Source organism: Choristoneura fumiferana, chromosome 3 (genome assembly GCF_025370935.1).
Source record: "Choristoneura fumiferana chromosome 3, NRCan_CFum_1, whole genome shotgun sequence".
NCBI lineage: Eukaryota > Metazoa > Arthropoda > Insecta > Lepidoptera > Tortricidae > Choristoneura > Choristoneura fumiferana.
This window is the reverse complement of record NC_133474.1, coordinates 21331828-21347360: the sequence shown is the minus strand read 5'-3', so window position 1 is coordinate 21347360 and position 15533 is coordinate 21331828. Positions and strand designations below refer to the sequence as shown.

Sequence of the window (15533 nt, the reverse complement as noted above, 5' to 3'; positions counted from 1 at the left end):
GGTTTTATTTGGGGGGTTGCAATCAAGGTAGCCTGCATGTTACGACACTGTTTACGAGCAAGTGTGATAAAAAAATTACATAGCTCCCGCGGGAGCGAATACAGATCAACGAATTTTGCGCGGACGGAGTCGCGGGTAACGGCTAGTGTATTAATTATTTCCTATCATCAAAACCCCCTCCCTCTCTTCAATTCGATTGCAATGATCTTGGCAACAATAAGAAGGTACAGAACCGTAAAAATAATTTGGAACTTAGCTTCTTTATGCAATGTAGGTACAGTCGACCAAGAAAGTGCTTACCAATTTTAATGACAGTTCCTACTTCAGAAATAAAACAATAAAGCTGGTTGTCATATTGACTTGTGAGTGAAAATAAACTTTGACGTTTTAAGCGCTACAAATGACATTAAACCTAAGGGTGGTAAAGGAATTTCGTGGTCGCCTACACTACCCATTAGGTGAAATAATAAACAGAGGGGACGGAGCGTTGAAATAAAAAACAGAATGTACTATAGCAGGTTTCTGCCTAAGGAAAAATTATTGAAAAAAAAATACATACTAATATAAATTTGAAAGTCTGTTTGTTTTGGATGTTTGTAACTGAATCACGCAATAAGAGCTGAACGGATTTATATATCGGTCGTCAAGAATGATATTTGACATTTATTGACAGTGTCTTTGCCTCCTGTGATTATTCTATTAAGTCGTATACAATTTACTATATACAACTGCATATTTAAAATACTCATAATCATCATCCCAGCCTGTATACGCCTCACTGCTGGGCACTGGCCTCCTCTCAGAAGGCTCGAGCCGTTGTTCCCACGCGGGACCAGTGTGAATTGGAAACTTCACACACCATTGAATTGCTTTGCAGGTATGTGCAGGTCTGCTCTCGATGTTTTCCTTCACCGTATGCTCATGGTAGATACATTTCAAATAAAATTTTGCACTAAAGTTCGAAAAACACAGAGGTGCGAGCCGGGTTTGAACCCACGTTCCTCTGCTTGAGAGGCGATAGGTCAAACCACTAGGCCACCACGGCTACGGCATTTAAAATAGTAGATACATCAGCCAAATAAGTGGTCTACCAATTTTTAAACAAGTTCCAATCAAATGACTATGTCGCTAAACTCAAACTTTCAAGTTGACAGACACGTCCATTGGCATTATTGTTTTATGACATGCAAACGATTATCAACTTTACGGTGGTAGACCACATATTTAGCTGATGGTACACAGTATATAATTTGCAGAGAGATAGTTGTTCATTAGGCATAATATGTTTTTTTGTGAGACTAACCTATCTGTTTATCTCTAATCTTGATGAAACATTCCCGCACCGAAAACCCCGTAAAAACCCGAGATATGATAATAAAAAATGCGTGCCAAATTGTTTGTATAAATTGTGCTTGTGCATCTGTAGAACGTTCACAAGTTCATAAATATGCTGGCGACTAGTTTAATTTTTACTTTTGTTTATTTATTTTCGGGTGAGTAATTTATTTTTTCATCACACTTCCTCGTCAACGGTGTTATTCCATGCCTGTATATTACAATGGCCTAAATTATTCTTACGGGAATTATGGATTTACGAATAGTTTTTCCTCCCCAGGGAGTTTAGCAGGGATTTTAGTTTTTAAATTTCAGTCTAAGGAGGTTTCAAGTCGGCCAACGTTTTATTTATATCTTTAAAACTTAGCGGTAACCCAATTTTACGCCACAAAACTTATCTACGCTTCATGAAACTTCGTTATTTTTCTATTTTTAACCGACTTCAAAAAAAAGGAGGAGGTTATCAATTCGGTTGTATTTTTTTTTAATGTTTGTTACCTCAGAACTCCGTCATTTATGAACCGATTTGTTTTTTTTTTATTAGTTCGTCTAGGAATGCTTTCAATTAGGTCCCATAAGCAGCAAAATTAGGATCTGATGATCGGATCTTAAGGAAATCGAGGGAACTCTTCAAATATTGTAGGGACACCTATAGTAATTTGGATATATTTAAAATACTCATCATCATCATCCCTGCCTATATACGTCCCACTATTATATATTGCTATTGAAAATCATCATTTGGTGAAGTGAAACTGATGATGAAGACCACAGTTGACCATCGGAGTTACTACTCAATAACAAGTATTTCACGGGTTGAATTTTAATTACTTTGACACAGTTGCTAAGCAATTTATGCTCCTCGTAATGCATATGGTAAAACGGGTGGTGATCCGAAGCACCAGGATTCCTCAATAATGAACCGGAGATCGGAAAAAGCAATCGTTCGTAAAAGGTGACGAGCAGTTGATATTAAACTATTGTATCTTATATTATTTACACCAAAAAGCGTGAAAAAAAAATTTATAACAAAAAATTGAACCGACTACAAAAAACCATGAAAATAATTTTCTATACCAGTCTGAAGTCGGTCGGTGCCTCAGCACGAGCCAGCAGGACTGATTGAAGCCCAATATAAAGTGCGTAATTGAGGTAGATGACTATAGTCCACTCCTGCTGGCTCGTGTTGAGGCACCGACCGACTTCAGACTGGTAAAAAATTATTTTCATGGTTTTTTGTAGTCGGTTCAATTTTTTTTAATTAACCTAAGTATATCAATTTTTTTGGAATAATTTTAGTAAATATTTTTGTAATATGTTGGCAGAATCTGGCCGTATAACCATTCGAATTCTAAACTAAACACAGTTCTTAGCATTATCTATGGTAGACGACTCAAATAAGGTGACAATCGGGTAACAATTTTTTGCCGAGCTATGAAGTGTTTAGAAACAAAACAAATTTAATTTTTGCTTTTTTTTTCCTTGCAATGTGAAAAAAATCATTGTGTGTACGGGCAGTAAGGGGATTACAAACTCGAGCCATTAAAAGCCCTCCGCCTTCCGCGTCGGGCTTCTATTAGACTCCCGTTAGCAATCTCTTTCTTACTGCCCTTAATGGCCAACAAAGAGATTGTCTTATACTTCAGTAGGTTTTATTTCTTTCAATGACTATCTATCTATGGCATACTGCCAATTAAGAAAAACATACTTAGTTCATGAATTTGTATTTTAATTTCTTATTTGACTAGATTATTTCATTAGATTAAATCAGGTGTTCAAATCGTAATAAATAAGGTCTAGACACGCGGTAGCCTGTCAAGCCAAGTTCAAGCTAACAGAACTGGCGAGCAGCACCGTGTGTAATTTTACCCGAACCATTTGGAGCCACTTTTGACCCCCTCATTACACAAAAACTATTTCACATAAACATGTCAAATTTGGCTCATTTAGTATGTTTAGTATGTGCTCCAAATTGCATAAACACACCTCAAACGGTTGTTTAGATATTAACATCCAAAAATCGTCATTTTTATCACTGACTCACCTATAGATCAAAATTACAACCCAGTTCCAGATGACCTAGAAAGTTCAAATTTTGCATCCCGAAAGGTAGTTGGACGAATACAAAGGAATAAATCAGAAACTAGTAAATTTTTATCATCATTATCGTCATCATATCAGCCGTCGAACGTCCACTGTTGGACATAGGCCTCCCGGGACCATAGACCTCCAGTTGCCTCGGTTGAAAGCGGCTTGCATCCACCGTCAACCCACGACAGGTCATCCGTCCATTTCGTTGGTGGACGTCTTACGCTGCCGAACCGTGGTCGCGCGTGCGCGGCAGAGCTATAATATGCTTGAAGCTTCTCTACGGGATCGAATCAGAAATGAAGAGATACGGAGAAGAACAAGGGTCACCGACATAGCCAAGCGAATTAGCTCATTGAAGTGTCAATGGGCACGCCATATAGCACAGAGAACAGATGGTCGCTAGGGCCGAAAGGTTCTCGAGTGGAAATTTTTATCATTTTATTATAATTTTTAAATTAAATTATTTTTGTACAAAAAGTAATGATTATCCCATCAAAATATAAATGTGAAATGAGAGCAAAGTTCAATATTATTATGCCTTAATTGTTGAATTTAACGACAAAAGAAGTGAGAAATGGGTGCCAAGTTCCATGGTCAGTCCTGAAATTGATTTATAACAATATAAAATATTTTATAACAACTTAAAATATAATTTCTTCTTATAACTTAGGATAATAATATTATTGAAGCATAAGGTCGGACTTGGCTAGTTTTCATATACGAATTATATGTATGTATGTATGTATGTAAACTCTTTATTGTACAAAGAAAATTAACAAAATACAACTGACAAACTTTAAGATACTTGTACAAAGTATCTTAAAGTAAGTAAGAAGTAAGTAGTTGTGTAAGAAAGTAGTAAGTTGTTATATTATAGCTTTCGCAAGTTGTAAAAAGTAAGTACTGTATATTTCCTCTAGTTTAGTGACAACGCATGTTTCTTTCGTGTTCAAAAGAGGGTTGGTTCGGTTTTTTGGAAAAAAAATACTTTTAACAATATTTCTATATACTTATAAAAAGATAAGTTATTTTAACATACATTGATTTACAGACGAGTGAATAAATATATTTGTTAATTAATTACGCCGTTCCTAACTTTAGATGGGGGGGGGGGGACGCTCGATTTAATGAAAATTTGGACTTTAAAGTTGAATATTTTGCATATAAATCACTAAATCAAAAAATCGTTTTAGCATCCCCCTAATGATTTCAAAAGAACTATCCAACGATATCCCACACTACAAGTTTGCATGAGAAAAAAAATCACCCCCACTTAACGCCTACGGGAGGTACTCTAAAAAAAAACTTTTTGATTTTTTTATTGTACCATTTTGTCGGCATAGTTTACATACTCGTACATATTCGTACAAAATTACAGCTTTCTGGCATTGATAGTCCCTGAGCAAAGCCGCGGGTGCGGACGGACAGACAGACAGACATGGCGAAACTATGGGTTCCGTTTTCGCCATTTTGGCTACGAAACCCTAAAAAGAACCCCTCCGTTTTTTTTCATCGGTTAATAATATTGTAATAAACTAATTTGGATTAACTAAGTCCACATTGGCGCTTGATAAGAAAAAAATAAGGAGCTGGCTGCCAACCTTCAGTAAAGGAGTGGCACTTGGAAGAAGAAATAGAATTTGGATTATTGTTTAATGTTGTATGCAGGTCAGCTATGCTTAGCGGAGACCAGATATGGGTACGAGTACATACCAGACGTGGATGGATGGCTGCGCCTGTACACCGTGCCATCGACATGGGCCAATGCTCGACTCCGGTGCCAACTCGAAGGTAAGTTTACCTTACCATACCTTACTTTACCTTGACGTACCTTACCGTAACTCACCTTACCTTGCTATCTTACCATACCTTACCGTACCTTACCTTACCTTGCCGTAGCCTACGAATTTCGGAGCCCCAAAGTTGATAACTAAGCTCAGTTGTGTACAGCCAAAAGATTTGATAACCAAGTGGTTAGAAAGTCTAACTAAGCGTGAGGTCCTGGGTTCGGATCCCCGGTGCCAGCAGATATTATGTGTTAAAAATGAAAACGACCGGATGACCGGATAGCCAAGTCGTTAGAGAACCTGACTACGAAGCTTGAGGTCCCGGGTTCGATGCCCGGCCGGGGCAGATATTTGTATGAATAATACGAATGTTTGTTCTCGGTTCTTGGACGTTTAATATGTATTAACTAGTAAGTATGTATTTATCTGGGAAAGAGTAACGGACATCCAAACATCCATCCATACAAACTTTCGCATTTATAATATTAGTAGAATTCATTTTTGCATAGGCGCTGAATTAAACCAGAGTGCATTCTGGTCCAGTTCGCACCTCAACTTATACAGGGTAGTAGTACTGACTTGAAGCGATTTCGCCGGATGGCAAGCAAAACACAAAAATTCTGTCACTACTCTTCAAAAAGTTGTATCTCGAGTTAGTAATTTCGTAATGTGATACGAGCTTTGTTGTAAGTAGGTATTTGGTACTTAGTGACTTTTGCTTGTCACTCGACGATTTAAAATTCATAATTCAAAATTCAAATGATTTATTCAGTAAATAGGCCGCAATGGGCACTTTTACACGTCATTTTTTTAAACTACCAGCGCTTTCGGAAAGACCATCATTGCCAAGAAGAATGCGCCGCAAGAAACTTGGCAGAAAGTCATTTTTTCATAATAAGTAATATAATTACAAATAAAATACTTAAAAACTATATTATACAATTAAAGAAAAAAAATACAAAAAATAATAATAATAATAAATACAGGGATGTCTGGGGTCCCTTAGTTACAATACTAAACACTAACTATATCTACGAGTAAACTATATATCTACGTTCAGTGGAAGTGTAGAATGCTTCCACCGTCATAAATTTTAAAATAATAATAACAATAATTTAGTTCTGAAATATACATTTCAGGTCAAGTAACCATTAAGCTTTTGGATTTTGAAGGCAAGTTCACGTCTGCCGCCCCCAAAGTTAGCTCACACGCACTCATGTCATGCTCTGAAAGCAGAGCGGTACCGAGGGCATGGTATTGCTTCCGTTCCCATAAGCTCTATGGGATCGTCTTGGGAACTTCGACGTCGCGAAGTGTGAAGTTAAAGTGTACTTATGCTTTGAAGGCAATTTTTTTCCTGTCAATGCCTTTTTGTTGATAAGATATTTATCATTTTGGACATGTTTTAAGAGAAGTCTCTTCGTTCCATTCTCCATACAAACGTAGTCCCGGTCTCATTTGAAAACTAGGCAACAGAAATAGATTAAATTTTGTAAGTATGGTCTAGACGTAATTATCTATGCCTGTGGTTTTTCAGATTTTCATATAAATGAGTAATATCAGAATTACAGGAGCTCAAAAGTCGACAAAAAAAAGATGTCAACTTTGCACAAGATTACAGACTTTAAGAAACTCTTTTCAAATAAATGATAAAAGCGACATATTATGTTTAGTAAAACTTTTGATAGAAATAGTTTTTATTTAGCATTTTTACAAAAATCGAAAAAACCACAGGCATAGAAAATATAATGAACATCTTGATTGTAAAATATCATTGATTTCTGTGCTATTCTTTTCGTATATGAGGATAACGAAACCCAAAATTCAACCGCCCAAATTTTGAAAAGCCTATAGCTATCTCGATATAAATTACGGACGTCGTTGCGGAAGGCATGGGGAGGGGACGACTGCGAGCGCTTATGTCACGAGCGATAAAGACAGCAATATCCCAAACGAATACCGCGAATACCTAACGCGGCCGCGCGGCCGGCAGGGAAACTTCTCTTAAGCTATTAAACTAAACACTATAAATGTATTTTTTTTTTCACTGTTATAGACATTGATGAATTAAACTGGTGATAGATCAAATCTTGACCCAATTTCAGAAGAGGCACAAACTTAAATTAAAAAAAAAGCTGCAATAGTTTTTTTTAATGATTTTTTTTCATCATATACCACAACTATTCAAAATATTTTTTAATAAAAATAAACGCAAAAAATAATTAGTTCCGAATATCGCAAATTGAAATCTCAGTGCGGGCGCACTTTTTTAAAAATCAGAACAATCTATATTTCTCGAAAACAGACTTTCATTGAGGTCATTTTTTATATTTGGTAGATGACCTGCATACCTATCTCCCATTTAAGTTTGTCGTAGTAACTTACGGGACACCCTGTGTAAGCAATTTTGTGTACTGGATTTAGGTTATTTATGGCCACATTTTCGAGCAGTGTTGTGAAAAGTATTTAGGTACTCGAAGAACTTATGGCCATTCGGGATATGTTCTTGAGTGAGGACCACGTACTGGAAGATGCAGCGCGAATATAACTTGGTGGAAGTTGCAGGTGTCCGACGAATGCAGGCGTATCCGACGAAAGCCTGACAATAGTAATAATGATGATCAGTATTTGGGATATCTTATTTTCGGGCACCTCTGTCTAATTGCAACACTTGCTATTTAAATATTGGAATGCCTGACTGATTTTCCCTTATTTGCTCGACCTGTAGGGGCGTTGCCAACCATCCTGATCTTTAGCGGCTTTGTACCCTAGCTACTTAATGATTTGATCTCACGTGATTAACAACAATTATTTGATATTGTAAAATAATAAAAACAATAACATCAGTGTATATTTGATGTTAAACGTGTTCATTACTTTGCAATTACAGGTGGTACCCTAGCATCTCCTCAATCTAATCCCTTAGCCGCAGCCATGATGAAAATGATGGGCGAAAATGGCCAGAATCTGAATATCGTGTACACCGGCATAAATGCGAATATAGCCAAAGATGACTACATGACTATTGATGGTAAAACATTTTTCAATTGTGCGCCACATGCAAAAAATTTCACGTTTTTTTTCTCATAGATAGCTGTGTTCTGAAATAGGAAAGACTCCAAGCTAACACCGTTTTTAGCAGAATGAAACGTGTTTTCAAGTGTAAGGGGTACTGCCCATCATTTTTCAAAAGCCCATTTTGTACCTTGTACTTTGTACCTTGTACCTTGTTCTTTATACTGTACCTTACCTAGTGTACCCAATGTCAATGTCGGATTACAGGATTACCTCTTTCAAACATCTCTCTGAAATGGGCTGCCGGGGAACCAAATAACTGTGAGAACAGCGAAGAATGTCTGGTAATGAACGGAGCTGGTGAACTGGCTGACGTGAATTGCTCGCGCGTGTTTGGATACTTCTGCTTCAAAAAGAGCGCAAAGATGTCTAAGACAAAGTGCGACACTTGGGATAGCGGTAAGCTGACTAATTGCTCAATTAAATGAACTTACCTTAAGTGAAGTTCTATTTCAATTTTACGATCTTCACCATCGCAATGTCGCGCCAAGATTCGCAACATACCTTATTATAAAGTAGTTAAAAAAGTAACTCGAATAGTCAGCATCTCCAGTGACAGGTGTCGCCGTCCTGTATTCACTTTAGTCTTAAGCATCATGAACAACCCTAAGACTTAGGGGAAGAAACATAAAAAGGGATAGGGTGGGTTGTTCCATGATGGTGAAGATCGCAAAATTGATATTGAACTTCACTTAAGGCAAGTTCGTTTAATTTAGCAATTTTACTTTTTCACCATCATGGAACACTTTACAGATGTTCAAAGCTAGGGTTAAAGTGAGCGTGAATTAATCAAACACAATCTCTTGGAGGAGAAGAAAAAATCAACATATTTATTTCCATTAATAAACTTAAGGCAGCTTACCAAACTTACTGCAGGTAACTGCAGGTACTGCAGGTAGGATCTTGTGCAAGGTCCGCCCGGATTGCTACCACCATCTTGCTCGCTAATCCTGCCGTGAAGCAGCAGTGCTTGCACTGTTGTGTTTCGGCGTGAAGAGTAAGACAGCCGGTGAAATTACTGGCACTTGAGGTATCGCATCTTAGGCCTCAAGGTTGGCAATACCCCTGGTGTTGCAGATGTTTATGAGCGGTGGTGACCTCTTACCATCAGGAGACCCACATGCCCGTTTGCCATCCAGTCGAATAAAAAAAAAGGATAACTTTTCTTAAAGCCTCTTCTTTATATTAAGATTTTTAATAAAATTTTGTTTTATTCACAAAAAAGAACAATCGTAAGAATGAGATAACCTATCTATTCTAAAGTAATCTTAAGAATAATACTTAAGGTAATCATCACTTACTTAGAATTATTGCGCATGATGATGACTTCACTCCGGTGGTGAATCGGAAACGCCGTCTAAAGCGCAATCGCAATCAGCGTAGGACCGTTCCTGCAGCGTCGTCCTATATCCAAGCTGCAGTACCGATGGTGGAGATCTACCTGTCTCGGTTGGACAAGTAGACGACGCCGGAGAAGGTGTTCGAGCACGTCCGCGAAGCGGTACAGCGCCGGTTACAGGGAGCCCAGCTAGAGCTGTCCATCCTCCCGCTCGAGTCTCAAAGGGCTAACAATTTCAGCTCATTTAGACTTCAAGTCCCCGCCAAGCACAAGCAGAAGTTCCTGCGCTCCGACTTCTGGCTGGAGGGTGTGGTGTTCTGTCGTTTTAGGGTAGCGACGAAGACAACGTTCAATAAGAATAGCTAATTACTTTGTTTTATTTTTGTACGTTTTTTTTGTAAATACAAACTGAAATATAGATGCACAAAAAACCAGAAAAATAAGACCAGCACTGGGAATCGAACCCAGGTCCTCGGTATTCCGTACCGCGTGCTATACCGCTACACCACTGCTGGTCAACGGTTCAGTTTGTATTTTCAATTTACGGTTTTTAATTTAGGTTTTACGGGATGACCGTAAAAGTAAAAATTTGGAATTGAAATAAAAAATACAAAAAGATTCAAAAAAACAATCTTCGTTTTTTTTTGTGTTTTTTGGATAGTTTAAATTTTACAGCGCATTGGATTACACTGTAAAGTAGAGCTGTAATTTTTTTGTGACAAATAAACAAGGCCTCTATATCCTCGGCTGTCTGACTGTCTTCATGTGTTACCTATAGCTTAATATTCTCCAGCCTATAATAGGTATGCTACTTCTGGGCTCAGGTGCTCTCTTAAAATAAAAAGGGTGTCATCATTATCATCAATATATCAGCCGTAGGACGTCCACTATCGGACATGGCCTACCCATTAGTTTTTCAGTTACTTGAGTTGGAAACGGCCTGCATCCGCCGTGAACCCGCGGCTTAAACCAGGTCCGACTTAATCCATCCATCTCGTTGGTGGTCGTCCTACGCTGCGTTGCCGATTCACAATCGCTATTTGAGAACTTTTAGGCCGCAACGGCAATCTGTTCTCCGTGCTTGTCTATTGCCACTTCAACGAGCTAATTCGCTGGACCGTTTCGGTGACCCTCGTTCTTCAACGTATCTCCTCATTGTTCATTCGATCCTGTAGAGAAACCCCAAGCAGAGCCTATTTATAAGGCCTATTAGTAGCTCAAACCTTGCTTTTTCGGAGATAACGTCAGTTAACGATGATTTTGTGAAGTTTCTAATCCATAATGAGCCTGCTTGCCTCGGACTTTTATCCCTTTCATTCTGAGAAGGGGCTTGCCGCAACACTTGCAGCAACAGACTGGAAATAATGATGTATCACCGTAGCCGCTGTAAATAAACATTGTACTTTATGTTGTACAGTTCTGATATTGTATACAGTATAAAGAGCAGTGGATACCATCTTTACGCGGACGATCTGCAATTGTACGTCTCCTGCACGCCATCGGAAACATCCATCGCCGTGAACGCATAAACGCAGATCTCGATCGTGTTTCGGCGTGGTCGGGAGAGGAACTGTTTAGTTCTCAATCCTGTCAAGTCGAAGTACATTGTTTTTGGCTCGAGACATCAAATTCGTAATACTAATGATGCTCTGACGGTCGGGGATGTTGCCGTCATGGGTAAACCAATAGAACGGGTGGTAGAAGCTAACACCTTGGCCTCCTTATGATGGCAAGCTGAGCTTTGAAAACCACATTGTAAAAGTTGTGAGTAACTGCTTCTACCGCCTCAAAGTTCTGTACAATATACGCGATTACCTTAGTGTCAATTTGCGTGTTGACCTTGTGAATCGCTTATATTGTCCAGATTAAACTATTGTGATGTTGTTTATGACGGCTGCATTGTTGGCCGTTCTAAGAGACTTTTACAGCGAGTGCAGAACGCATGCGCTCGTTTTTGTTCCGTGTCCCTCCCCGCTCCCACATCACTCCGTATTTGAACGCCGCTAACTGCTGAACATGCCTGCACGCAGGCGCATGCACCTCGCCACTCTGCTGTTCGGTGTGAGACGCTATAGGACCCCATTATACCTCCACAACAAAATAGTTTGGTCGAGGAGTGAGCGCAGGAGTGCAATGGCTCTTGTGCCTAAACATCGGACCGCGGCATTCCGCGGAGTTTTAAGTTCGCGGCGTCCAAGTGCTGGAATGATATTCCTCCTCCTATCCAAGGGGCGTCTAGTGGGTACACCTTCAAGCGCAAGCTGAAGGAATACTTATTGACGCTCCAAAAATCCCTTCACTAAACCAGCACTTTGAGTACGCCAGCCTGATGTTTTTGAACAAACTTATTTGTCCTTGTTTTTTTACTTATAATGTTTATTGTAGTTTTTTTTATTTCTTGTTTACTTACAATAAAATATATTTATATGTCTTAATTTTATTTATGTGGAGTATATTTGTGTATCATTCCGCGAGTCACAGACGGTTCTGACAGAATATCAGCGCTGCAGGCGTTAACGCCTCAGCATAATGCTGAGTCAGCGGCCATTTCACTTTTGCGAGGACACACAAATCATAATTTAATTTTTGTATTTCTTTTTTTTTGTTATGTGTTTGCTGTTGTTGTTTTTTAGTTTGGTTGTATTTGTGTGTCTTTGTGAATGTGAATAAATGTCTTCTATTCTATTCTATTCTAAACATGATTTTTGTTCATAGACTATCAACTGGACCCGCGAACAGGCAGCTGCTACAAGTTCCACACGGCCCAGCACAACTGGCACCGCGCCGCCTTGACCTGCCGCGCTGAGCAAGCGCATCTCGCCGTCATCAACAGCGACACGGAGGCGCGAGTCCTCAAGAAACTTTTCGCTAAATATCCCCGGGAAAAAAACATTCAAAACAATCCGTGATATGGTTTTCATTGGCTTCTGGGATTGGACAAAGCAGGGAGATTGGCGAACAATTTTTGGTGATTTTTTTTTAACGTGGTACTCCTAGTATATTCATATTTTTTGTTAAACTTTAATCCATACTAATATTATAAATGCGAAAGTGTGTTTGTATGTTTGTCCGTCTTTCACGCCGTAACGGAGCGACGGATCGACGTGATTTTTGGCATAGAGATAGTTTATGGGCCCGAGAGTGACATAAGCTACTTTTATCCCGGAAAAATGCACAGTTCCCGAGGGAACAGCGCGCGATAACCGAATACTACGCGGGCGGAGCCGCGGGCAAAAGCTAGTAATAATATGTATGTTGCAGAGAAATGGCCAAATCAGAAATTTTACCAAATCTCTAAGGCATATGATCAAATCACGCAGGATGTTAAAATGGTGAATTCATTTTTATGATTTCCCTATAAAAAATCAGTCATTGGATCAAGACCTACACCTGTTTAGTGAAATGACAAAATCAGATAAAAAGGGCAACTCGTTTTTTCATTTCACTAGATTAGTTTTAGTGATTTAACGAAACTGAGTTAACGAAATGAACTCGCAACGTCGACTAACGAGTCGAGAAGTCATTTCACTAGACACGTTTAGTAATATGATAAAAATGACAATAAAAAAACCCTAACGAAGAGCGAGGGCGCGTTCAGTCGCCGCCCTTGCCCTTCAACCTAATCTGACTGAGGCGCATCCGCTCCGACTACATCGATCTCGCTCGCTTCACTCACTCGATCCGCGACGGTAGTGGTCGTGGTGGCGAGTGAGGTTGCGCTCTCGCCCTTCGTTAGGTATTTTTTTATTGAGATTTTTATTTTTTAGCATATCATATCTAGTCTAGTGAAATGATAAAGTTTCGTCAACTCACTGACGCTTAAAAAGGATTTTATTAAATTGCTAAATAAATCTAGTGAATTGAAAATAGGAGTTGCCTTTTTATCAGATATTGTCATTTCACTAAGCATTTTTAGGATTTTTGATCAAATGACTGATCTTTTTCTGGAGAAATGATAAAATGAATTCCCGTTTTAACATCCTGCGTGATTAGATCATATACCTTAGAGATTTGGTCAAATTTCTGATTTGGCCATTTCCCTGCGACATATACATTGTCAGCCTAGCTGGCAAAAAACAGAATGTTGAGATGCCAGCTGTGAAGATGAACAATTAGAGATTTTTATTTTTTTTTAACTTAAACAATTACTTTGCTCGCCCGCGACCTTGATAGCTACGTTTATGCATGAAATGTGTGTTCATGCAGTTCCTCCAGCTTCATGCTGTAAGAACACACACAAAGCACACAAACCCATAACCCCCCGTAGCTATTATAAGGTCGCTGGTGACCCAAGTAATTGTTTTAATTTAATAATATGGACTTCCGCAAATTGACGCCCGCTTAAATAAATTATTTGTAATTATTTAACCATCTGCTGAGATATTCCAGATTCATTTTGAGACCTTGTAAACTTTAGCTAAAGACTTTTGTTTCCAGGTGAAACGTTCGCAGAAGCCGGATTTGAAACGTGGAGTGTCAATGAACCGAACAATTACTTGGGCAATGAGTTCTGCGGCACCATGCACCGTAATGGACGGCTGAACGATTTCTCTTGCGACATTAAAACAGTTTTTATCTGCGAGATTACCCCCTTAGGGAAAGAAATATTAGATGGTCATCAACACAGAGTTATTAAAGTCAGAAGAGGCAAACGCGTCACAAGAGTTAGATGATCTCTTAGAAGAATTGTTCTCTGATTTGGCGTAAGTTTAAAAAAATCAAGTTTATTTCTTTGCCTGTCACATCTGTCCGTTACATTTTCAGCAATTCGATAATTTGTGTTAGTTTTTTTTTATTTAAATTACTTAAACTCGCAAAATTAATTATAAATTAAAAATAATTATGGAATCATAGGATAACCTGTGGAGCGGCAAACCAACCAATTTGTGTCATTTTCCTTTCTGCAGACCCAATTATTATACTTAAATAAAAGCCTGTTACATTTTATTAGGATAATAAAAAACATTTAGCATATTAGGTACACCTTTATTTCTCTTGCCGTCACGATGTAACACGCTTTTGTTTAGGATTGGAATTGTGATAAAAACCCAAAGATTTAATTACAATGTACCATAAGTGAAATTTGTGGTCTACCACCCTAAAGTTGAAAATCGTTTGCACGTCATAAAACAATAATGCCAATAGACGTGTCTGTCAACTTGAAAGTTCGACTTTAGCGACATATTCATTTGATATAAACGGTATATTTCTTATCTGGGACTCTGGGACCTATTGCATAATTAGACTAATAATTTTAGAAAATAATACAAGTTACTAGTTAGCAATTTGGGCATCTTTGGAATTTGCAATGAAAAATATTAATCTTGGCGGGAACAGTAACGTCAACGTAAAACTTTTTACGAAATTTCTTACTGCGGAAATGGTTTGGGAAGTAGGTAATTTTGATCAATTAACACTAGCTGTGTTTATTCCAGAAACTACACCCGATAATCAAAATAATACGGATACCACGTATGCAGATCAGAAATAATCAGAATATTGATGATTCTGATAATTTATTAAAGTGTACATTAGTTTAGTAGTAGGTAAGTAACAACAAAATATTTCATCAAATTGTTCAAATTTCTTTAAAAAAGTTAAAAAAAAAAATGTTTTTCCTAAAGTTGATCCTGTCGTTTTATAACTTTTGGTGACGGGTTATTAGATATTGATCATCGTCATCGTTGGATCAATTCATAATATAAAAATTTTTCGTCGATTAGGCCTTAACCTTGTAGGTAATTCAAAACTACCGTGGTCCTTTGGTACGTAGTAATAAATACAAGTTACAACTAATAAATTGAATTTTTAGACTCGTTTTGCAACAAAAAGTAATAAAATGCACTTATAATATTAGTTATTAGGACTCATATTTTTTAACTTGTATTTTATAACTCGTATTTTAT

The 15533-nt window shown here is 38.1% G+C and overlaps 1 protein-coding gene across 1 annotated transcript; it reads left to right on the top strand.

Moving 5' to 3' along the window:
• Nucleotides 1–1415: 1415 nt before the first annotated feature.
• Nucleotides 1416–15527, top strand: LOC141426133 (uncharacterized). Its single transcript, XM_074084994.1, has 7 exons — nt 1416–1493; nt 5095–5217; nt 8104–8244; nt 8496–8687; nt 12343–12527; nt 12574–12595; nt 14065–15527. The coding sequence occupies exons 1-7, from the start codon at nt 1448–1450 to the stop codon at nt 14298–14300; spliced, it is 945 nt and encodes a 314-aa protein (XP_073941095.1). The 5' UTR covers nt 1416–1447; the 3' UTR covers nt 14301–15527.
• The last annotated feature ends 6 nt before the right edge of the window (nt 15528–15533 follow it).